Genomic DNA, 25,007 nt, shown 5'->3' with positions numbered 1-25,007 from the left:
CTCCGAAATTGTGTCCTTACGGTGACACAAAGCTGATTGGCCGCTGGGCTCGCCATGGCCCCGCCCCCCCACACGGATTGGCCTCTCGCCCCGGCTCTCTGCAGGCCCCGCCCCCTCACGCAATGCACGCTCGCTGTGGCCCAACTGACACGGGGCTCCGATTCCCAGGTGAGTACACACACATCAGATCACACTCACTCTCACACTCACTCTCACACATCACATCCACACACTCACAACATGCTGGGATATCGCTTGCTTCTACACCGGCTCCGTCAGGATCCCGGCAGCGCCAGACATAACCTTGCGATGCTGGGATCTTAACGGAGGCCGTGAAAGCTGGTAACCATTATACACATCGGGTAACTAAGGTCCCTTAGTTACCCGATGTGTATCATAGTTACCAGTGTACACCGGCTCACACTCACACACACATCACATCGCATCCACACATCAAGGTCCTGCAGCTGCAGAACATACATAACATAACAGCACACACACACACACACACACAAATCAGATCACACACACATCACATCGCATCCACATACTCACAACATCCTGGGATATCGCTTGCTTCTCGGCGGCGATATTGTGCTGTGAGCTTCCAGGACCTGACGGAGGATCACATGGCCAGAAGCATGTGATATCCCCGGATGTTGTGAGTATCAGCGCGTATGTGCAATATCGTCAGTGTCTGTGTGTGTGAGTGTATGCGATCGGGTGTGTGTGAGTGTATGCGATCGGGTGTGTGTGTGAGTGTATGCGATCGGGTGTGTGTGTGAGTGTATGCGATCGGGTGTGTGTGTGAGTGTATGCGATCGGGTGTGTGTGTGAGTGGATGCGATCGGTTGTGTGTGTGAGTGGATGCGATCGGTTGTGTGTGTGAGTGGATGCGATCGGTTGTGTGTGTGAGTGGATGCGATCGGTTGTGTGGGTGAGTGGATGCGATCGGTTGTGTGGGTGAGTGGATGCGATCGGGTGTGGGTGAGTGTCGGCAGAGGAGCACGGCGTGCTGGAGGAGGCTGGGAGCAGAGAGGCTGATCTTGGGGAAGGCTGGGAGGGGGGGGCTGATGGTGGGGGAGGCTGGAAGGAGAGAGGCTGAGCAAACGTGCTCCATCCGCCATACTGCGCACTCCCCATCGTGCTGCATCCCCCATGCTGCGCACTCCCAAACGTGGTCCATCCGCCATGCTGCGCACTCCCAAACGTGGTCCATCCGCCATGCTGCGCACTCCCCATCGTGCACCATCCGGCATGCTGCGCACTCCTAAGCGGATGGAGCATGATGGGGGGTGCGCAGCATGGCGGATGGAGCACGTTTGGGAGTGCGCAGCATGGCGGATGGAGCACGTTTGGGAGTGCGCAGCATGACGGATGGAGCACGTTTGGGAGTGCGCAGCATGACGGATGGAGCATGTTTGGGAGTGCGCAGCATGCCGGATGGTGCACGATGGGGAGTGCGCAGTATGGCGGATGGAGCACGTTTGGGAGTGCGCAGTATGGCGGATGGAGCACGTTTCGGAGTGCGCAGCATGGCGGATGGAGCACGTTTGGGAGTGCGCAGCATGGCGGATGGACCACGTTTGGGAGCGCGCAGCATGGCGGATGGAGCACGTTTGGGAGTGCGCAGCATGGCGGATGGAGCACGTTTGGAAGTGCGCAGCATGGCGGATGGAGCACGTTTGGGAGTGCGCAGCATGGCGGATGGAGCACGTTTGAAAGTGCGCAGCATGCCGGATGGTGCACGATGGGGAGTGCGCAGTATGGCGGATGGAGCACGTTTGGGAGTGCGCAGCATGGCGGATGGAGCACGTTTGGGAGTGCGCAGCATGGCGGATGGACCACGTTTGGGAGTGCGCAGCATGGCGGATGGAGCACGTTTGGGAGTGCGCAGCATGGCGGATGGAGCACGTTTGGGAGTGCGCAGCATGGCGGGTGGAGCACGTTTGGGAGTGCGCAGCATGGCGGATGGAGCATGATAGGGGGTGCGCAGCATGGCGGATGGAGCACGTTTGGGAGTGCGCAGCATGGCGGATGGAGCACGTTTGGGAGTGTGCAGCATGGCGGATAGAGCACGATGGGGAGTGCGCAGTATAGCGGATGGAGCACGTTTGGGAGTGCGCAGTATGGCGGATGGAGCACGTTTCGGAGTGCGCAGCATGGCGGATGGAGCACGTTTGGGAGTGCGCAGCATGGGGGATGCAGCACGATGGGGGGTGCGCAGCATGGGGGATGGAGCACGATGGGAGGTGCACACCTCCCCCCAACACACACACACACGCGCACTGCACAACACACACACACTAGGAATCACAAACAACGCCCTACACAGACACCCACACACACAGACAACGCTGCACACACAAATATACGCACATACTGCACAACACACACATTGCTCAAAACATACCTCCCCCCAAAACACACCACACCCACACAAACCGCACAACACACACACACACACAACGCTACAGACACACAGCGCTCCACAAACAACGCAACACACGCAACACACATACAACACCGCTCTCACCCCCCGCGACACTCAGAACATGTACAGCGCCCTACACAAACACTTGGTAACTACACACAACAACATCTATATATATAACAAAAATCATACATGAACTACACAATACGTAAATTCTAGAATACCCGATGCGTAGAATCGGGCCACCTTCTAGTATATATATATATATATATATATATATATATATATATATATATATATATATATATATATATATATATATATATATATATATATATATATATATATATATATATATATATATATATATATATATATATATATATATATATATATATAAATTATATATATAACATTTTTTTTTTTTTTTTTTTTTCCCCTCCAACATACCAGTAGATTAGCAGTTTTTATGTTTATATGTTTAATCTCTTTTTTATTGAAAAATTAAGGTTGGTTACAATAAGCAGGACTGCAGACCAAGGCAAACAACCAAATAGACACAAAACCAAAAAAAAAAACAAGAATGCAATGAAACATGAAAGGCTTTGCATGGTTGTAGCCATATACAGTTTGTTACAATAAAGAACATTTATATCATTCTGGCTTGAACCATTATTAAAGTATAAAATCCATAAACTATAACATAAACAACAAAGATTTACCATTCATACCATTAGTAGATTAGTAGTTTTTGACATTTTAAAGGAGTGGTCCCATGAAGATGACCCTCTTTCCATATTCTCCCTTTAAATGACGCACAACTCTGCCGAACTCCAAAGAGGCAGAAAATTTGCTGTCACTCGCAGCTCCCATCACTTTGCCTTAACAATCACGTTCGTAACTACAATGCCATTCCCATTTTGGATTCTTGCCTATTGCATCCCCTGACCATTGCTAGCAAATATCAAGGGGGTTATGGCCCAAATTTCCCTGTCCCCGCTCCTTGTGCAAAGCCAACCTCACTCCCGCTGCTCTTTAGTTTAGGATGACCAGTTATGCTCCGTCCTCCTAAATTTCCTCTTCTGGGAATATTTTTTTAATGTGTGGTTACTAGGGATTTCACAATATCTATTTTCTCAGCTTTTCAGCAAAATTTTCAGTACAGCAAGAGGAAGCTGTGGGTAGATGGGGCTGATAATTGCATTTCTTTCTGTTGTAGCCCACAATCTTATTCACAGGAATTAGACAATGTTCACATCATGTTCCACCCCATGGGTAGTGGCTCCATTGTGGTTGATGTCCGCAGCCCTGGAAAAAAGGATTTGGACCTATGCACTGACGTTGCCATTAACCATAATGACTGAGTCCCTGTGTGCTCTGTCGGACATCATTTTCATTCTTCATGATGTAGTGGACCATGTTTGGGGTCCCGCTTCAAATTGCCGGATGCAATTGTTATTGACATTCGACAGAGCAGACAATGACTCCATCTGCTTCATCATTACTGTCGATGGCCTTGTTGGCAAATACACGCAACCCTGTCTACATGGGCTTCATTCGTCAGCCCTTGTTGACCCACTGAATGTACGGTACATAGTGATGTGAACATGGCCTTATAGACACCTAATATTTCTTTAGTGGCAATGGCTCTGACCACACACACATACACACATACACACACACACACACACACACACACACACACACACACACACACACACACACACACACACCTTTAAAGAAAGAATTTTGGACTATCAAAAAAAAAAAAAAAAAAGTGGACGTCCCCAACCGTATGAAGCGCCTGTTCTAATAAACAGTTATATTCCTCTTAACTATTTTGGAGAACATTATTTTTATTTCGTAGTTATCAATGGCTTGTTCCTGCATTACTCCTCCTGGAAATTGCAACTGGTTATTACCTCTATCAGTAACTTTTATAGCTCTACCTTATCCTGGTATGTTGCTGTAACTCCATAGCATTCAGTGTCTCCTTCACCCTAGTCAAGTGTATGTAAATGCAATCAATCTGCAAACTGTAACCCCCCCACCCCCATCGGTGCATTCACTATCACTGCTGAGAGGTGGGAGGGGGTTTGGATGGAGGCAGCAGTGCAGTCAGTTCAGCTTTATTATCGCTGATGCCGGCACTGAGCGGTGTGAGCAGGAAGCGGTGACTGTGCAGCTCGTCAGTGAATACATATGCTTGACTAGTGACTACACTGACTTCTATGGAGCTTACAACAGCATAACAGGAACAGTGAGAGATATATGGCTGTGCCCACATAGCCGATTTATGTGCAGAAAATGTGCATTCAAAACTACATGTTTTGGCAGGAAAAACGCAGCAGGAAAAACACTTGTATTTTTAATTGCATTTTCGCAGGTTGTTTATACATTTTTTTTTTTTTTTCTTTGGGTTTTTAGGTCATGGCGATCTCAGGGGTTTCACCGCCAGGTCTCAAGCTGATGTTGCAGCTGAGACCCAGCTTTTACTGCCAGGAGCGGTGTTCACGCTCTTTCATCTATTTAACCCCCTAAATTCCATGATCAATCGTGATTGCAGCATTCAGGAGGCGGGCAGAGGAATCTCTTACCTCTCCCTGGCGATCTGGTCCCAGTAAAACAATAACAGGAACCCGATCGCTGCCATGGCGACCCTGGGTCGTTGCCATGGCGTCTCAAGGTAGTAGCCATGGCGAGCGTGGTGGGCGGTCGTGGCAATGGTGAGCGTGACCATGGATTGCGTGGTGGATGGTTGTGGCGGGCGGCTGTGGCCGTGGTGGGCTGCCGTGGCCATGGTGAGTGTGGCAGAGGGTTGTGGTGGGCGGTCGTGGCCATGGTGAGCGTGGCAGCAGGGCGTGCCAGATGGTCGTGGCCATGGTTGGCGTGGCGGTTGGGTGTGGCCAGGGCTGGCGCTTGTGGCCATGGCAAGCGTGGCTGCCCGTGGCGGATGGGCGTGGCAGATGGCTGTGACCATGGCGAGTCGAGTTGGGCCATGACTGATGGTTGTTAACCATGGTGAGTCATAACTGTGGTTGGCGGGCCGTGGCAGGTTGTGGCTGCGGTGACCATTTCGGGTTGTGACAGTTGCCGTGGCGGGTCATGGTCATTGACAGTGTTCATTGGCCATGGTAGGTTGTGGCCGTATCCATTGGCCATGGCGGGTTGTGGCCATGGAGGGTTGATGGTGTTGCGGGCTGTCGGCATTGCAGACGTGACCGTGGCGGGTCGTCATCTCCATGGTGGGCTGTCTGCATTGCAGGCGTGGCGGGTCGTGTTCGCCATGGCGCGTCGCTGTGGTAATCGCATGGCGGGACATTGAGATGGCGGGTTGTTGTCGTCGCCATGGTGACCATCTCCATGGTGGGTTGTCGTCGCCTCCATGGCAGGTCACTGCTGCTTTAGCCACCATGGCGTGTTGTGGTTGCCGCCGTGGCGATGGTGGACGGGTCGTCGACATGGCAGGTTGTACTTTGTGGATTTTACTGGTTGCAGTGATCTGATCCTAAGGCCAGAATCACACTTGGTAGTGCATCGCGTGTAACTCGCGTGAGTCTCTCATGGTAGAACCCGGCTTGGCCGCACACTATGCATACAGGAGCGTCTGAGCTGCATAGAGATACATGCAACCGACCCGCTCCTGTCAGGAGAGTGTGCGGCCAAGCCGGGTTCTACCATGAGAGACTCACGCGAGTTACACGCGAGGCACTAGCAAGCGCGATTCTGGCCTAAGAACTGGACATTGCAGAACCCTTTTGACCAGGGCAGTGACTGGACATGTGCTCCGTGCTCCAGTCATTGTTTATGGGACTGCTGAAAAAATGCGTGTCGTACTCCTATCTTTGCCGGTCACAGAGAATAAATGGAGGAGTGCTTCACATATCTCTGGATTGGGGAAAGGGGCTCACTAGTCCAACCCCAGCTACTTATTTTCTATCTTACTAGATAACTAGTGATGAGCGAGCACTACCATGCTCAACTGTGTTACTCATTAAGAGCAGTCAGATGCTTCTCGAGTAGTAGGAAGTCAGTGAGGAACGCCAACGTTTTTCCAAAAGATTTCAGATAAATGCTCAAGTTCGTCATTGCCTCTCATTATACTCTGTAAACGAGTCGATGCTCGTTCTGAGCACCCAAGCATGGTAGTGCCCGCTCATCACTAGTTACTAGTACTGAGCACCCGAGCATGGTAGTGCCCGCTCATCACTAGTTACCAGTACTGAGCACCCGAGCATGGTAGTGCCCGCTCATCACTAGTTACTAGTACTGAGCACCTGAGCATGGTAGTGCCCGCTCATCACTAGTTACTAGTACAGAGCACCTGAGCATGGTAGTGCCCGCTCATCACTAGTTACGAGTACTGAGCACCTGAGCATGGTAGCGCCCGCTCATCACTAGTTACCAGTACTGAGCACCCGAGCATGGTAGTGCCCGCTCATCACTAGTTACTAGTACTGAGCACCTGAGCATGGTAGTGCCCGCTCATCACTAGTTACTAGTACAGAGCACCTGAGCATGGTAGTGCCCGCTCATCACTAGTTACGAGTACTGAGCACCTGAGCATGGTAGTGCCCGCTCATCACTAGTTACGAGTACTGAGCACCTGAGCATGGTAGTGCCCGCTCATCACTAGTTACGAGTACCGAGCACCCGAGCATGGTATTGCCCGCTCATCACTAGTTACGAGTACTGAGCACCCGAGCATGGTAGTGCCCGCTCATCACTAGTTACTAGTACTGAGCACCTGAGCATGGTAGTGCTCGCTCATCACTAGTTACGAGTACTGAGCACCCGAGCATGGTAGTGCCCGCTCATCGCTAGTTACTAGTACTGAGCACCCGAGCATGGTAGTGCCCGCTCATCACTAGTTACCAGTACTGAGCACCTGAGCATGGTAGTGCCCGCTCATCACTAGTTACGAGTACTGAGCACCTGAGCATGGTAGTGCCCGCTCATCACTAGTTACCAGTACTGAGCACCCGAGCATGGTAGTGCCCGCTCATCACTAGTTACTAGTACTGAGCATGGTAGTGCCCGCTCATCACTAGTTACTAGTACTGAGCATGGTAGTGCCCGCTCATCACTAGTGCTAACTTATAAAGATGGGAAAAACCTCTTAGGTGAGTTATACATTTTTTTTTTTTTTTTCTCTTGAATATTTGCAGTTAAAAATGTAGTAATATGTCCATTGGATAATACACCAGTCCTGTCTTTAGGGCTTGGGGGTCTGACTTCTGACTTTTTTTTTTTTTTTTTTTTTATCCGTTCTTTTCATGACTTTGAGGTTGTGATTTGAAACTGCAGTACTGTATCATTTTTTGCTGATGACACAAAATTTTGCAGATACTTAATACTCAGCACAATTGTAGATTACAGACCTAAATTAGCTGGCAGCAGGGGCAGATGGGGGATAGGTGATTACTGCAAGATCTGTGTGGGTCTGTCTGCAATTTCCATCAGGGACACAAGACCAGCGTTCTGGTGTCCTGCAAGTGTCCAGACAGCTGTACCCCCCCCTTCCCCCAAAACCCCCCCTCTTCCCCCCCCCCCCCCCCGCCTCCCCTGATCTTGCAGTTATTCACTTCAGTGACCATTTCTATGCACCTAGGTCACAGTAATCGCATGTGTGCAGATAATTAACAGGTTATGCCAATATTAACTGTTATAACACATACACAGTATAGGAGCTAACTTGCAGATCGTTGGTCCTTCCTCTAAGATTCGTACTGACCCCCCAAAAATAAGGCTAGATAGATTAAAGGGATGTGAAGATGGTAGCATTGCACACTTGTGTGGGATGTCCCCGAGCACATTTATTATGAACAGGTCTTCTGTCCCATTAATAAATACTACGTATGGAGCCGCAAGGAGGAGGAACAGATGTCTATAAAATATACCATGTGCTGAATATGTTAATTTTCTGCGGGCGGTGGTCCGGCTGATGATGGGTGGTGGTGTTCCAGCTGCAGTTCCCACTGCTCTTTTTGTGGTTAATCCTTGTGGTGATCAGTGTATATTCCTTTCTCTCCAGGGCGTTGGCTGACATGAACAATGACGGTAGAATGGACCAGCTGGAGTTCTCCATAGCTATGAAACTGATCAAACTGAAGCTGCAAGGTTACCCCCTGCCATCCGCTCTCCCCACCGCCATGCTGAAGCAACCAGTCGCCATGCCAGCTTCTGCAGGCTTTGGTTCGTATCCTACATTTTTACCTTTTTACCTTTCTCTTTGTTGATTGATAAATGTACTTGGAAGGAAAACCCATAAAAAAGATTACTTAGCATACATTAGAGGATAAAGGAATGATCTCTGGGGTCCAAGGTTCCCTATTGTAAAAGGAGGTCCCAACTGTCAGCCCCGTGCGATTATACACTATATCCATCTTCATAGATGGATATTGTCACACTGCGTGTAAAGTATTTTTCCAATGAACTGCACATTAAAATTTGCAGCTGTTTGAGATTTTAACACTTCATTTATTCATTTATTTATATATTATAATATACACAACTCCTTGCCTAGTAGACCGATCACCAGTTTGTAATCAGTGCTCTGTAGCTGGATGGGATTAGGAAGTAACATCCTTCAGTGACCCTAGATCAGTTTCGAAACTGTGCTTACAAGCTGAGTAGAAAATAGCTTGTAAGTTCTACTGTCCAGCAGCGGTGGTCGGTCTCCTAGGCAACAAGCTGTAAACTAAAGAAAAGCGTTTATCTCAAGAATGGCTGAACATATTAATAAGCTTTAAATTGCAAAATTGCTCGTATTTACAAGCGCTATCTGACAACACCCGTATATGAATCTGGAATAAACCCTTTCACTGTGTTCCTCTCCCCATTAATTGGCCTCGTTGGGGCTTCCTGTGCAAACCCCACGCAAAACAGATTTCGGACGTATGCGCTGACTGGGCCATAGACTATAATGGTGCAGACCGAGTCACCATGTGCTCATTCCTTCAGCGTCCCAAAAAACGGACGCCATAACCTTCCCTGCTGAGCTTGACACTTTGAATTTCTTCGGCGTCGGCTCCTTTCCATGTCATCGATTTTTTTGGTTTAGTTTCGGGATCAAAGTGGTGGATCCAGGTCTCGTCCGTGGTCAAAAAACGTGACAAAAAATTCTCCTTGTCTGCTTGGAACTTTTCGAGATTTGCTATTGAAATGTCAACTCGTTTCTTTTTTTGCTCGTCGGTTAACATTTTTGGCACGCAACGCGCAGAGACCTTTCTCATATGCAATTCTTTTGCAAGGATTCTTTGAATACTGCCATATGAGATCCCTGTGACCTCAGCTACATGCCTGATAGTCACTCTTCCATCTGCCAATACAACTTCTTCAACTTTTTTCACGTTTTCTTCATTGAGGGACGTGGATGGGCGTCCTTCACGATGTTCATCTTCCGTCAATGTTCTTCCCAGCTTAAATTCCTTGGCCCAGCGTGCAACTGTGGAATATGGAGGAGAAGCGTCCCCCAATGTTGCCACCAAGTCGCTGTGTATGTCTTTGGTAGTCATTTTTTTTTTCAAGCAGAGGTATTTGATGACAGCTCTGAGCTCGTTTTTTTCCATTTTGATGTTCACTCCTCGGCAGTTCATAATCAAATGAATGTAGCTCCCGGGAATCGTGGGCTATTTAAGTGATTTTTTTTTTCTTCTTCTTCCTGGACTAGTGGGTACGTAAGAGAGAAGAAAACATTTTATTTTAATTTCTGTGTGCAATAAAAATAACCGATTTATCATTACTTTTGGATCGCCCCTCGTATATACTCCAAAAAATGGTGCACGACAGAGCACATGATGACTCCACCTACACCAATATAGTCTATGGCCCCATCGGTACATACGTCCAAAACTGGTTTTGCAGGGGGGTTCAGACAGAAGCCTTGACTGGACCACTGAATGGGGATAGGAACGCAGTGTGAAAGGGGCTTCATTCCCATCTCCAAAATCCTATCCTAATTAGTAGTAACAGCAGCCTACAATTAGAAATATGGCTATATCAGGAGACCTATACTATGTTTTACCTTATGTGCAGAGCATCGCAGAAGCTTAAGTATCCATGGTTAAAACCACCATTCTTGTAACAGTTGCTTGTGGTCGTAGCCTCTGATACTTAAGCTGCTGCAATGCCCTGCACATGAGGTAAGTGGCATAGCTAATCAGGAGATCTATACTACATTTCTAATTGGAGGTATTTGCTAATATTAAGATTCCAGCTACTATATATTGAGATAGGATCTTAGAGATGGGAATACCCCTTTAATGAATGGTGCCTCATTCAGCTGCTGTGTGCCAGTGTCCTAAATCTACCCTTGTCACTGACTAAAGTACACTTCTATTGTAATCTATAACACCTTGTGGTGTAAATTATCCTGAATTGTGTCTCGCCGGCTCCCCTACTCCTGCAGACCTTCACGCACCTTTTTTTAAACATTCAAGAACTGGAGCAAAAAAAGGCAAAAAGTTGCAATATTGTTATAGTTAAGAGTTGCACAAAAATTTGCAACATTTCTGACCGTTTTATGCCAGACTCCTAATGCAAATAGTTTGGTAATTCGTTTCCTATATATCCAGTAAGTATGTGAACCCCCGACCTGTGTGTGAGCGGTTCGGACATATTAATACCCATTGTTCTGGAATATTGAGGTGGTTCCTCCTCTGGTGATACAAAAACATCCATTTTTTCGGGAAGCTTTTGTACACTATTTTGGAGGAGTCTGTGGGAATTTTTGCCCCTTCATAAATAAGAACATTTGTGGGATGAGACCCTGACATTGGGGAGAGGCCGGGGAGAGACCCTGGTGTTGGGGAGAGGCCGGGGAGAGACCCTGGTGTTGGGGAGAGGCCGGGGAGAGACCCTGGTGTTGGGGAGAGGCCGGGGAGAGACCCTGGTGTTGGGGAGAGGCCGGGGAGAGACCCTGGTGTTGGGGAGAGGCCGGGGAGAGACCCTGGTGTTGGGGAGAGACCCTGGTGTTGGGGAGAGACCCTGGTGTTGGGGAGAGACCCTGGCGTTGGGGAGAGACCCTGGTGTTGGGGAGAGGCCGGCGAGAGACCCTGGCGTTGGGGAGAGACCCTGGCGTTGGGGAGAGGCCGGGGAGAGACCCTGGCGTTGGCGAGAGGCCGGGGAGAGGCGTTGGCGAGAGGCCGGGGAGAGGCGTTGGCGAGAGGCCGGGGAGAGGCGTTGGCGAGAGGCCGGGGAGAGACCCTGGCGTTGGCGAGAGGCCGGGTATCACAACCTCTGGTTTGGTTGTTGGGTGGGGTGGAGATTGAGGCTTTGTGCGGCCGATCATCTTCTCCCCTCCATGTCTGTATGGACCTCGTGGGGAGCAAAAAAGAACCTTCCCCAAACTTCCCAAGAAGCTGAAAGCCACTGTTATATTGATGTCCGCCAGAGCATTACGTTTACCCTTGTTGCTCCTGCATTTCTGTGCTGCGGGTTCAGAGTTAACCGTCCAGATCGTCGCCAAGAAAGTGATGACCCAGGGTGAACTTCACAAATTTAGCAAAACCGGAAGCTAAACTTGTCTGTCTCCTTTTTCCATACGGGTTGTGCATGTCGTCTATCACGCAGACCGGTACGAGCTGCTCTGTTTTGTGTCTTCCAGGTATGAGTGGAATCGCTGGTGTGCCGTCCCTGGCCGCTGTAGCCCCCGTGCCAATGCCTTCCATTCCAGTAGTAGGGATGTCTCCTCCACTCGTGTCCGCCGTCCCTGCCGCAGCAGTGCCACCTCTGGCCAACGGAGCGCCCGCCGTCATCCAGCCACTACCTGCTTTTGCTCACTCGGGTACGCTGCTCATCACTAAGCTTTATGTCCGCCACCCGCTATCATCACACTTGGGCCAGTGATCCTCATATCTCATCTTCCTGGAACCCGATTGGTACAAAATAGAAAGGATGGTTATTGGGCCACGAACAGTTTTTTTTTTTTTTACATATTGACATTTTATTTGGTTATTTGCTAACACATTTGCATGACTTTTTAAAACTAACTTTCATTCAAGGTCAAAGGAAAATACCAAGCGAGGTTGTGATCAGAGTAAGGGCTCGTGCACATGGCCGAGTGCGATCTGACAAAACACTGGATTACGCACTTTGATCAACTCAGCCACGGTAGTCCAATGGGTCAGTGCTGAACATCGGATGGCACTCTGATGACCTCTGAGTGTGGTCCGAGTTTCAGAATGGAGAAGATAAAGACCCCTTTCACCCCCCCCCCACTTCTCCTCTGAGAAAATCATATCACACTGATCAAATTTCGTCCTCCAGTAAAAAAAAAGACTGATAACACCCCTATATGTAGTAGATGATACATCATGCACCATTCACAATGTCACAGCTCACCTCCTCTTCCTCCTGTACAGTGTCTGAAAACACCTCTATATACAGTAGATGACACAGAATCCACCATTCATAGATGTCACAGCCCACCTCCTATACAATGACTGACACCTCTATATACAGTAGATAACACAGTAACACAGGATCCACCATTCACAATAGGTGATGTCACAGTTCACCACCTCCGCCTCTTGTACAATGAGTAATAACACCTCTATATACAGTAGATAACACCGGATCAACCATTCACAGTAGGTGATTTCACAGCTCACCTCCTCCTCCTCGTGTACAATGACTGATAGCTCCTCAATATACAGTAGATAACACAGGATCCATCATTCACAATAGGTGATGTCACAGCTCACCACCTGCTCCTATACAATGACTGACACCTATATATATATACAGCAGATAACTGGTATAGGAGATCCTGTCTCCTCCTATACCAGTCTGTTTTGTACGGTTAATGATTGTTGTACGTATACCCTCTTTCACTTGTAAAGCGCCATGGAATAAATGGCACTATAAAAATAAATAATAATAATAACACAGTAACACAGGATCCATCATTCACAATAGGTGATGTCACAGCTCACCTCCTCCCCCTCCAGAACAATATTTGCCCAGATTAGTGCATGCGCAGATGACACTTCTATACACACAAATAGGGTCAATTTATGTCTGATAATATCCATGTACTTCGCAGGAAGTCTGACTCTTGTATTAGTCAAGGGGCGCAGATTTTTGGTGAAATATAGAGAGATGAAAAAATAAACAAATTGACAAATTTAAAGAAAAATCTACATTTAAACATAACCTGAGTAATACAATGGGCCGTTATTTTGATGACACGCTCTTTAATTACAGGCATGAGAGAAGCCTTTTGCCAATATAATTTATAAAGCAAATGTTTGTGCGGCTCCCCCAGCTCGGTGCCCCCACATTACACACAGAGCTGGGGGTCACTCGGCCGCTGAGCTAGCCATTATTAGTGCCTATTCTCTTATGGTTTCTATATAGCTTTGTATGGTAAACATTTTGTAGACTGTATCTCTTTGTAGCATTCCCAAACTGATGATTTGAAACTGTGACCGTCCCATCAGAGATTAGAAGAGACTTATCCTCTGACCTCTTTTCTTGCAGCCACATTGCCAAAGAGTTCATCATTCGGACGTTCAGGTGCCGGAGCCCAAATGAACAGTAAGACGCTGCAGAAAGCCCAGTCATTCGATGTGGCCGTGTAAGTAAGCCAAAATATTCCCTGGGATTTATAATGGGGTATATTGGAACCTTCTTTAATTTAATTATGCATTATTTATTATTTTTTTTTTACCCTCTGCAGGGCTCCTCCAGCGGTGGAATGGGCCGTGCCGCAGTCTTCAAGGCTAAAGTATAGACAGTTGTTCAACAGCCATGATAAAACTATGAGCGGCCATTTAACGGGTACGTTTCTAAAGCTTTTTTTCTTGACTTTTTAACACTAGAAGTCCCAGAGAGGGGTCATTTAACATTTATACCATTGGAACCCTATGGAGCTCGAAATTCCTGGGACTTCTGGTGTTAAAGAACCTGTGTCATTGGTTCGCTGGTTGGACCCATATACGCGCTTGCACAGGTCATCCGAGCGTGCATGTCTGATTTTATTCTTCCCCTTTTCACTGATGCAGTAGGTGAAGTCCGTTGTGTTGTAACTTTTTTTTTTTTTTTTAAATAGTTACTACTAGCTGTACTACCCGGCTTCGCCCTGGTTAATAACTGCTGTTAACAAAATAGAATGTATTAACAAAAATGTATTCTGCACACAAAAACCACAAAATAAATAGATAGAAATGTAATTATGTCTGTCTCCCCCTCTGTATATATCTCTGTCTCTCTCTCTATCTCTCTCTTTCCCTGTCTGTCTCTTTCCCTCTGTCTCTTTCCCTGTCTGTCTGTTTCTCTGTCTCTGTGTCTGCCTCTTTCCCGGTCTCTCTCTTTCCCTGTCAGTCTGTCTTTGTCTGTCTCTTACGCTGTCTGTCTGCCTCTTTCCCTGTCAGTCTGTCTTTGTCTGCCTCTTTCCCTGTCTGTGTCTGTCTCTTTCCCTGTCTGTGTCTGTCTCTTTCCCTGGCTGCATTTTGACACGCCAACATTCCATATAAGGGCGTGGCTGCGCATTCTTCTGAAGTTCTGGCTGCACTGTGGCTCCCAGCTACATTCACTTTAATGGAGGCAGGTTTTTTGGTGAATAACTGTAAAGCGCGGGGTTAAAATTTCCCCTCAAAACATAGCCTATGACGCTCTCGGGGTCAAGACGTGTGAGTGTGCAAAACTTTGTGCCTGTAGCTGCGACGGTGCAGATGCCAATCCCGGACACACACACACACACACACACACACACACACACACACACACACACCTTTATATATTAGATTAATTATTAATGTCCGTACACTGTTAATAATATATATTAATGATGCATTTTGTTTCAGGTCCTCAGGCAAGAACTATACTTATGCAATCTAGTTTACCGCAAGCACAGCTAGCTACAATATGGTGAGCATATAAGAACTCGGATCCGGTGTAATACATGTTTTCTTTTTCGCTCCTAATTGGGAGACCCAGACAATTGGGTGTATAGCTATTGCCTCCGGAGGCCACACAAAGTATTACACTTAAAAGTGTAAGGCCCCTCCCCTTCTGGCTATACACCCCCAGTGGGATCACTGGCTCACCAGTTTTGTGCTTTGTGCGAAGGAGGCAACACATCCACGCATAGCTCCACTGTTTAGTCAGCAGCAGCTGCTGACTATGTCGGATGGAAGAAAAGAGGGCCCATACGAGGGCCCCCAGCATGCTCCCTTCTCACCCCACTTCATGTCGGAGGTGTTTGTTAAGGTTGAGGTACCCATTGCGGGTACGGAGGCTGGAGCCCACATGCTGCTTCCTTCCCCATCCCTTTTTACAGGGCTCTGGGTGAAGTGGGATTCTATCGGTCTCCAGGCACTGAGGCCGTGCTCCATCCACAGCCCCTGGTATCTGCTGGACATGGAGCGGAGTATCTTCAGGGACATGGCCCTGCTACATGGAGGTACTCTGTGTCCCTGTGGGGACCGCGCAGACACACGGCAGCACTGCTGGGTGTGTTAGTGCGCCAGGGACAGCGGCGCTGTCCGCACTAGTGCCATCGCACACCACAGCGTTGCTGGGTGTGTTAGTGTATTGGGTGACTACCGCGCTAACCGCCGCTGCCGTTTTTATTTAAGGCGCCGCTGGGATTTGTGGTGCGCCGGGGACTTCCGCGCCGGCCAGCACTGATATGCCGGCCGCGCTTATTAACTCGAGTCCCCGGCTTCTGGGCCTAGTCTCCCTTCGTTACCGCCCACAGGCCTGACAGTCAGGGTAGGGGCGTGACGCTGCATAGCACAGCAGCGCTGAGAGCTGGAGTATGTTTTGCATACTCCACCCCTCTCACTGTGTGCACTGTGAAACCGGATTCCCGCACTTTCTCAGGCACGCCCACGGCTTCCTTCTCGTCACAGGACGCCGGCAGCCATTAGTGTCAGTTTCTGTACGATACAGAGACAAGTGTGGAAGACCCTGGCATTCTGATAGTCACACAATCGCTGCAACAGGCGTTAAGCAGCACCTGTGGTGCTAACCCCACTAGTGCAGAAGTGCACTTATAGATATGCTTGTACTATATACATTGCACTGTTTGGTCGCACGTTGTATATACCCTCCTGGATTGTGCGGAGGAGTTATCAGCATATTCTCTGTGTAAAACAAAGGTGCAGAACCACATGTTTTTCTATGCAGCCGGTACAGCATGTACGGCTATACGGCCGGCAGGTTACATAGACCCCCATTGTATCCAACTCAGCCGGAGTCTCTGCTAATGGCCAGAGGATGAGGACGGTGTCTGCAGTATTTACTGACAGATTTTCTGAGACTATGGCTATGATACTAGAAGCCTAGCAGTCCGGACATGTCTCTCACAACATGGGCACTGTTGAATCATTGATCCATGGCCCCCCTCAGTGTAAACAACTAACAGCTCCGGGAATGTCACACGCATCCCAGAGTCACGGCTCTGCACAGACGTCAGTCCCAGACAGCCTAAGCGGGCTCACTATGAGCGGCCCTCGGTTTCATCAGGGTCCTAGCAGAAGGACTCTCTGTGTAATGAGGCGGAAGTAGCGGCTCAGGATTCTGATCCTGAGACCGCTCTCAATCTGGATACACCTAATGGTGACGCCATAGTGAATAATCTTATAGCGTCCATCAATAGAATGTTGGTTATTTCTCACCCAGCTCCTCCAGTGGAGGAGTCAGCTTCACGTATTTTTCTGGACCACTCTGCCTTCAGAGAGGCAGTCCAGGAACACCACACTTATCCAGATATGCGCTTCTCCAAACGACTTAGGATACACGTTATCCCTGCCCCCTGACGTGGTCAAGGACTGGACCCAGTGTCCCAAGCGGCATCCTCCAATCTCCAGGCTTGTAGCTAGATCCATAGTTGCAGTGGGAGATGGAGCTGCACTTAAAGATGCCACTGACAGACAGATGGATCTCTGGTCTAAATCCATCTATGAGGCTGTCGGCGCACCGTTGGCTCCAGCATTCTCACCCTTGGGGCACTCCAAGCTATTTCAGCTTGTCTTACACAGATTGACACGGTTACACGTACATCTGTGCCGCACGTGGCATCCTTAACCTCTCAAATGTCTGCATTTGTTTCTTACGCGATTCAGGTTGCCCTAGACTCTGCGAACCGTGCGGCAGTAGCCTCCGCTACTCCGTGTTTTTAAGCAGAGCCTGGTCTGCTCGTTAAGTGAATGGAAGGCAGATTCTGCTTCCAAAAAAGGGTGCTTAACCAGTTGCCTTTTTCTGCTGACCGACTGTTTGGTGAGCGTTTGGATGTAACCATTAAACAGTCCAGGGGTAAGGATTCATCCTTTCCTCAGCCCGGACACAACAAACCCCAACAGAGCAGGAGGCAGTCGGGGTTTCGGTCTTTTCGAGGCTCGGGCAGGTCCCATTTTTCCTCGTCCAATGTGGACTCAAAAGGATCAGAGGAGCTCAGATTCTTGGCGGGCTCAGTCACGCCCAAAAAAGAGACAGTCTGAAAACCCGCTTCCAAGGCGGCTTCCTCATGACTTGCGGCCTCCTCTCTCCGCATCCTCGGTCGGTAGCAGGCTCTCCCGCCTTGGCGATATTTAGCTGCCATAGGTCAATGACCGTGGGGTGTGAGACATTCTGTCTCACGGGTACAGGATAGAGCTCACTTCTCGTCCTCCAACTCGATTCTTCAGAACTTCTCCACCTCCCGGCCGAGCCGCTGCTCTTCTGCAAACAGAGTGCACTCTATAGGCAGAAAGAGTGATGACCCCCGTTCCTCTTCAGGAACAAGGTCACGGTTTTTACCCCAAATTATTTGCGGTGCCTATAAGAACGGGCCGTTCCGTCCCGTTCTGGATCTAAAACTGCTCAGCAAGCTCGTGGACACCAGGCGGTTCCGGATGGAATCCCTCCGCCATGTCATCGCCTCAATGTCCCAAGGAGATTTCCTAGCATCATTAGGCATCAAGGATGCTTATCCACACGTGCCGATTGATCCAGAGCACTAGCGTTTCTACGCTTCGTTATAGGAGACGAACACCTTCTGTTCGTAGCTCTACCTTCCGGCTAGCGACAGTCCCACTGGTCTTCGCCAAGGTCAGGGCAGCAGTAGTCACAGTCCTGCACTCTCAGGGTCACTCTGTGATCCCATATTTAGACGATCTACTTGTCAAGGCACTCTCTTAGGAAACATGCCGACACTGCCCGAACGTTGCGCTGGAGACTCTCTAGAGTTTTGGGTGGATCATCAACTTTTTAAAGTCAGATCCGACCCCGACCCTATCGCTAACATATCTAGGCATGGAGTTTCATACTCTCTCAGCGTTAGTGAAGCTTCCGCTAGACAAACAGCATTCACTACGGGCTGCAATCTCTTCTTTAAGAACCAGTCGCACACATTAAGACGCCTCATGCACTTCCTACGTAAGATGGTAGCAATGGAGGCAGTTCTTTTCGCGCAGTTTCATCTGCGTCCACTACAATGTGACATTCTCCGCCAATGGGACGGGGAGTCGACCTCCCTCAACAGAGTCGTCTTTCTTTCTCAGGCGGCCAAGGAATCTCTACGGTGGTGGCTTTTTCCCACCTCATGGTCAAAAAGAAGGTCCTTCCTATCCCCATCCTGGGCGATAGTTACGACAGACGCGAGTCTATCAGGGTGGGGAGCAGTTTTTCTCCACCACAGCGCTCAGGGTACGTGGACTCAGCAAGAGTCCACCCTTCAGATCAATGTTCTTGAACACAGAGCGGTGTATCTTGCCCTACAAACCTTCCAACAGCAGCTGGAAAGCAAGCAAATCCGACTTCAGTCGGACAACTCCACAGCGGTGGCATACATCAACCACCAAGGAAGAACGCGCAACCGGCAAGCCTTCCAGGAAGTCCGGCAGGTTCTGATGTGGGTGGAAGACACGGCATCCACCATATCCACAGTTCACATCCCAGGCGTGGAAAACTAGGAAGCTGACTTCCTAAGTCGCCGGGGTGTGGCCGAAAGGGTATGGTCTCTTCACCCGGACGGGTTTCAGGAGATCTGGCGCCGCTGACAGAGGCCGGACGTCGATCTAATGGCGTCACGGCACAACAACAATGTGCCAGCTTCATAGCACGGTTTCACAATCATCGAGCTCTGGCGGCAGATGCCTTAGTTCAGCATTGGTCGCAGTTCCAGCTACCTTATGTGCCACCTCTGGCATTGTTGCCCAGAGTGCTGCGTTAGATCAGGACCGACTGCGGCCGCGCCATCCTCGTCGCTACAGATTGGCCGAGGATGTTGTGGTTCCCGGTTCTGTGGTGCCTCACGGTAAGCTAACCGGGGGCACTACCAGACCAATCAGACTGGCTGTCTCAAGGGCCATTCTTCCATTTGAATTCTACGGCCCTCAACCTGATGGTGTGGCTTTGAGTCCTGGAACCTAGTGTCGTCAGGATTACCTCAGGACGTGGTTGCCACCATGAGACAGGCTAGCATACCAACGTCCGCCAAGATTGACCACAGGACGTGGAAGATATTCTTATCTCGGTGCTCGGCGCAGGGTGTTTCTCCCTGGCCGGTTGCATCGTCTATGTTTCCTTCCTTCCTGCAATCTAGGTTGGAAAAAGGGTTGTCGCTCAGTTCCCTTTAGGGACAAGTCTCAGCGCTATCTGTATTTTTTCAGAAACGACTTCCTCAGGTACGCACGTTCCTACGGGGAGTTTGTCTTCTCAGCACTCCGTACAGGCGGCCGTTAGAGCCCTGGGATCTGAACAAGGTTCTAATTGCTCTCCAGATGCCGCCTTTCGAGCCTTTGAAAGAGGTCTCCCTTCCCGCTTTTCTCGGGAAGTGGCCTTCTAGTAACGGTCTCGTCTCTTAGGAGAGTTTCCGAGCTAGCAACGCTCTCATACAAATCTCCCTTCCTGGTCCTTCACCAGGACAGGGTAGTTCTGCGTCCGATTCCGGAATTTCTCCCTAAGGTGGTATCCCACTTTCATATCAATCAGGATATCACCTCACCTTCTTGTGTCCTCGTCCAGTCCATCAATTTCAGAAGGATTTGCATCTGTTGGTTCTGGTGAGAGCACTCAGGTTCTACTTCCCGCATGGCGCTCCTGCGCCACCCGGATGCACTCTTTGTCCTTGTCGCTGGTCGGCGTAAACAGTCGCATGCTTCTGAATCCACCCTGGCTCGGGGGATCGAGGAACCAATTCTTGAAACCTACAGTTCTACTGGGCTTCTGGTTCTCTCAAGGCTGAAGGCCCATTCTACCAGAGCCGTGGGTGCATCCTGGGCATTACGGCACCAGGCTTCGGCTCAGCAGGGGTGTCAGGCACCTACCTGATTGAGTCTGCATACTTTTACCAAGCATTTTCAGGTGCATACCTACGCTTCGGCAGACGCCAGCCTAGGTAGATAAGTCCTTCAGGCGGCGATTGCCCACCTGTAGGAAAGGGCTGTTTGACGGCCCTATCACGAGGTATTCTTTTACCCACCCAGGGACTGCTTTTGGACGTCCCAATTGTCTGGGTCTCCCAATTAGGAGCGAAAAAGAAGAAGGGAATTTTGTTTACTTACCGTAAATTCCTTTTCTTCTAGCTCCAATTGGGAGACCCAGCACCCGCCCTGTTTTCTCGGGGTTTTTCTGTTTTTTCGGGTACACATGTTGTTCATGTGGTATGGTTCAGTTCTCCGATGTTTCCTCGGATTGAATTGGTCTTTAAACCAGTTATTGGCTTTCCTCCTTCTTGCTTTTGCACTAAAACTGGTGAGCCAGTGATCCCACTGGGGGTGTATAGCCAGAAGGGGAGGGGCCTTACACTTTTAAGTGTAATACTTTGTGTGGCCTCCGGAGGCAATAGCTATACACCCAATTGTCTGGGTCTCCCAATTGGAGCTAGAAGAAAAGGAATTTACGGTAAGTAAACAAAATTCCCTTCTTTACCTCCTTGGCTGCTTCTGTAGAAATGTACGATGTGTCCTCTATAAGGAGAAGCTGATGGTTAACACTAGAAGGCCCAGAGAGGGGTAATTTAACATTTCTACCATTGGAACCCTATGGAGCTCGAAATTCCTGGGACTTCTAGTGTTAAAGGGACCTGGTCAGTAGGTGTTTAGAGATAAGGGAATTGATTCGCAGGACCCTGTTTCCGTGGCCTGGTCCGTACTCCATGGCCTCTGCCTGGAAGCTCTGGAAACTGCCTCCTACCTGCCAGCAACCACGGCTCTTCTTCTTATTTTCTTTGTCGCTCCATTGGGAGACCCAGACAATTGGGTGTATAGCTATTGCCTCTGGAGGCCACACAAAGTATTACACTTAAAAGTGTAAGGCCCCTCCCCTTCTGGCTATACACCCCCAGTGGGATCACTGGCTCACCAGTTTTGTGCTTTGTGCGAAGGAGGCAACACATCCACGCATAGCTCCACTTTTTAGTCAGCAGCAGCTGCTGACTATGTCGGATGGAAGAAAAGAGGACACATATAGTGTCCCCAGCATGCTCCCTTCTCACCCCACTGTATGTCGGAGGTGTTTGTAAGGTTGAGGTACCCATTGCGGGTACGGCGGCAGGAGCCCACATGCTGATTCCTTCCCCATCCCTTTTTACAGGGCTCTGGGTGAAGTGGGATTTACCGGTCTCCAGGCACTGAGACCGTGCTCCATCTACAGCCCCTGGAGAAGATGCTGGATGGAGCGGAGTACATCAGGGACATGGCCCTGCTTCCTCAAGGTACTCTGTGTCCCCGTGCATTTGGCGCTCACACCGCAGCATGCTGGGTGTTGTAGTGCGCCGGGGGACATCAGCGCTGCGGCGCCTGTGCCATGGCCTCATTCAGCTTTGCTGAAGCAGGCTCACTTATGGGAATTGGTCGCGCCGGCCGCTGGGACTGCGGCGCGGCTGGCACTTGTAGTGCGCCGGGGACTTCAGCGCGGCCTGCGCTTTTACGGCGGCCGCGCTGATAACTAGAGTCCCCGGCTTTTGCGGCCTGCTTCCGTTCGTTCCCGCCCCCAGACCTGCCAGTCAGGAGAGGGGCGGGACGCTGGCCACTTCCAGGAATCGGTCGCGCCGGCCGCTGGCAGCGGCGCGGCTGGCACTTGTGGTGCGCCGGGGACTTCAGCGCGGCCCGCGCTTTTACGGCGGCCGCGCTGATAACTAGAGTCCCCGGCTTTTGCGGCCTGCTTCCGTTCGTTCCCGCCCCCAGACCTGCCAGTCAGGAGAGGGGCGGGACGCTGGCCACTTCTATGAATCGGTCGCGCCGGCCGCTGGAACTGCGGCGCGGCTGGCACTTGTGGTGCGCCGGGGACTTCAGCGCGGCCCGCGCTTTTACGGCGGCCGCGCTGTTAACTCGAGTCCCCGGCTTCTGGGCCTAGTCTCCCTTCGTTACCGCCCACAGCCCTGACAGTCAGGGTAGGGGCGTGACGCTGCATAGAGCAGAGCTGAGAGCTGGAGTATGTTTTGCATACTCCACCCCTCTCACTGTGTGCACTGTGAATCCGGATTCCCGCACTTTCTCAGGCACGCCCACGGCTTCCTTCTCTACAAGGACACCGGCAGCCATTAGTGTCAGTTTCTGTACGATACAGAGACAAGTGTGGAAGACCCTGGCATTCTGATAGTCACACAATCGCTGTAACAGGCGTTAAGCAGCACCTGTGGTGCTAACCCCACTAGTGCAGAAGTGCACTTATAGATATGCTTGTACTATATACATTGCACTGTTTGGTCGCACGTTGTATATACCCTCCTGGATTATGCGGAGGAGTTATCAGCATATTCTTTGTGTAAAACAAAGGTGCAGAACCACATGTTTTTTCTATACAGCTGGTACAGCATGTACGGCTATACGGCCGGCAGGTACATCGACTCCCATTGTATGCACTAATGGCCAGGGGATGAGGACGGTGTCTGCAGTATTTACTGACAGTTTTTCTGAGACTATGGCTATGATACTAGAAGCCTAGCAGTCCGGACATGTCTCTCACAATATGGGCACTGTTGAATCATTGATCCATGGCCCCCCTCAGTGTGAATAACTAACAGCTCCGGGAATGTCACACGCATCCCAGAGTCACGGCTCTGCATGGACGTCAGTCCCAGACAGCCTAAGTGGGCTCGCTATGAGCGGCCTCGGTTTCATCAGGGTCCTAACAGAAGGACTCGCTGTGTAATGAGGCGGAAGTAGCGGCTCAGGATTCTGATCCTGAGACCGCTCTCAATCTGGATACACCTGATTGTGACGCCATAGTAAATAATCTTATAGCGTCCATCTATAGAATGTGGGTTATTTCTCACAGCTCCTCCAGTGGAGGAGTCAGCTTCACGTATTTTTCTGGACCACTCTGCCTTCAGAGAGGCAGTCCAGGAACACCACGCTTATCCAGATATGCGCTTCTCCAAACGGCTTAGGATACACGTTATCCCTGTCCCCTGACTTGGTCAAGGACTGGACCCAATGTCCCGAGCGGCATCCTCCAATCTCCAGGCTTGTAGCTAGATCCATAGTTGCAGTGGGAGATGGAACTGCAAACTCAAAGATGCCACTGACAGACAGATGGATCTCTGGTCGAAAGCCATCTATGAGGCTGTCGGCGCACCGTTGGCTCCGGCATTCTCTCCCTTGGGGCACTCCAAGCTATTTCAGCTTGTCTTACACAGATTGACACGGTTACACGTACATCTGTGCCGCAGGTGGCATCCTTAACCTCTCAAATGTCTGCATTTGTTTCTTACGCGATTCAGGTTGTCCTGGACTCTGCGAACCGTGCGGCGGTAGCCTCCGCTACTCCGTGTTTTTAAGCAGAGCCTGGTCTGCTCGTTAAGTGAATGGAAGGCAGATTCTGCTTCCAAAAAAGGTTGCCTAACCAGTTGCCTTTTTCTGCTGACCGACTGTTTGGTGAGCGTTGGATGTAACCATCAAACAGTCCAGGGGTAAGGATTCATCCTTTCCTCAGCCCGGACACAACAAACCCCAACAGAGCAAGAGGCAGTCGGGGTTTTCGGCCTTTTCGAGGCTCGGGCAGGTCCCATTTTTCCTCGTCCAATGTGGACTCAAAAGGATCAGAGGAGCTAAGATTCTTAGCGGGCTCAGTCTCGCCCAAAAAAGCGACAGTCTGAAAACCCGCTTCCAAGGCGGCTTCCTCATGACTTGCGGCCTCGGTCGGTAGCAGGCTCTCCCGCCTTGGCGATATTTAGCTGCCATAGGTCAATGACCATTGAGTGTGAGACATTCTGTCTCACGGGTACAGGATAGAGCTCACTTCTCGTCCTCCAACTCGATTCTTCAGAATTTCTCCACCTCCCGGCCGGGCCGCTGCTCTTCTGCAAACAGGGTGCACTCTATAGGCAGAAAGAGTGATGACCCCCGTTCCTCTTCAGGAACAAGGTCACGGTTTTTACCCCAAATTCTTTGCGGTACCTATAACAACGGGCCGTTCCGTCCCGTTCTGGATCTAAAAATGCTCAGCAAGCTCGTGGACACCAGGCGGTTCCGGATGGAATCCCTCCGCCATGTCATCGCCTCAAGGTCCCAAGGATATTTCCTAGCATCATTAGGCATCAAGGATGCTTATCCACACGTGCCGATTGATCCAGAGCACTAGCGTTTCTACGCTTCGTTATAGGAGACGAACACCCTCTGTTCGTAGCTCTACCTTCCGG

The 25,007-nt window shown here is 49.9% G+C and overlaps 1 protein-coding gene across 2 annotated transcripts in view; it reads left to right on the top strand.

Annotated features, from left to right (window-relative positions):
* ITSN1 (intersectin 1) overlaps window positions 1-25,007 on the top strand; it is a 287,902-nt gene that overhangs the window by 68,754 nt on the left and 194,141 nt on the right. For both annotated transcript variants that reach the window (XM_075335003.1, XM_075335004.1), the window contains exons 5-9: window positions 8,469-8,629; window positions 12,042-12,221; window positions 13,919-14,015; window positions 14,118-14,218; window positions 15,244-15,307. In XM_075335003.1, the coding sequence (XP_075191118.1) occupies window positions 8,469-8,629; window positions 12,042-12,221; window positions 13,919-14,015; window positions 14,118-14,218; window positions 15,244-15,307 (603 nt within the window). The remainder of the gene's footprint in view (window positions 1-8,468; window positions 8,630-12,041; window positions 12,222-13,918; window positions 14,016-14,117; window positions 14,219-15,243; window positions 15,308-25,007) is intronic.

The sequence above is a fragment of the Anomaloglossus baeobatrachus genome, chromosome 2 (assembly GCF_048569485.1).
Source record: "Anomaloglossus baeobatrachus isolate aAnoBae1 chromosome 2, aAnoBae1.hap1, whole genome shotgun sequence".
Classification (NCBI taxonomy): Eukaryota; Metazoa; Chordata; class Amphibia; order Anura; family Aromobatidae; genus Anomaloglossus; species Anomaloglossus baeobatrachus.
The sequence above is the reverse complement of the archived record's forward strand: the minus strand, read 5'-3'. Positions and strand labels throughout refer to the sequence as shown.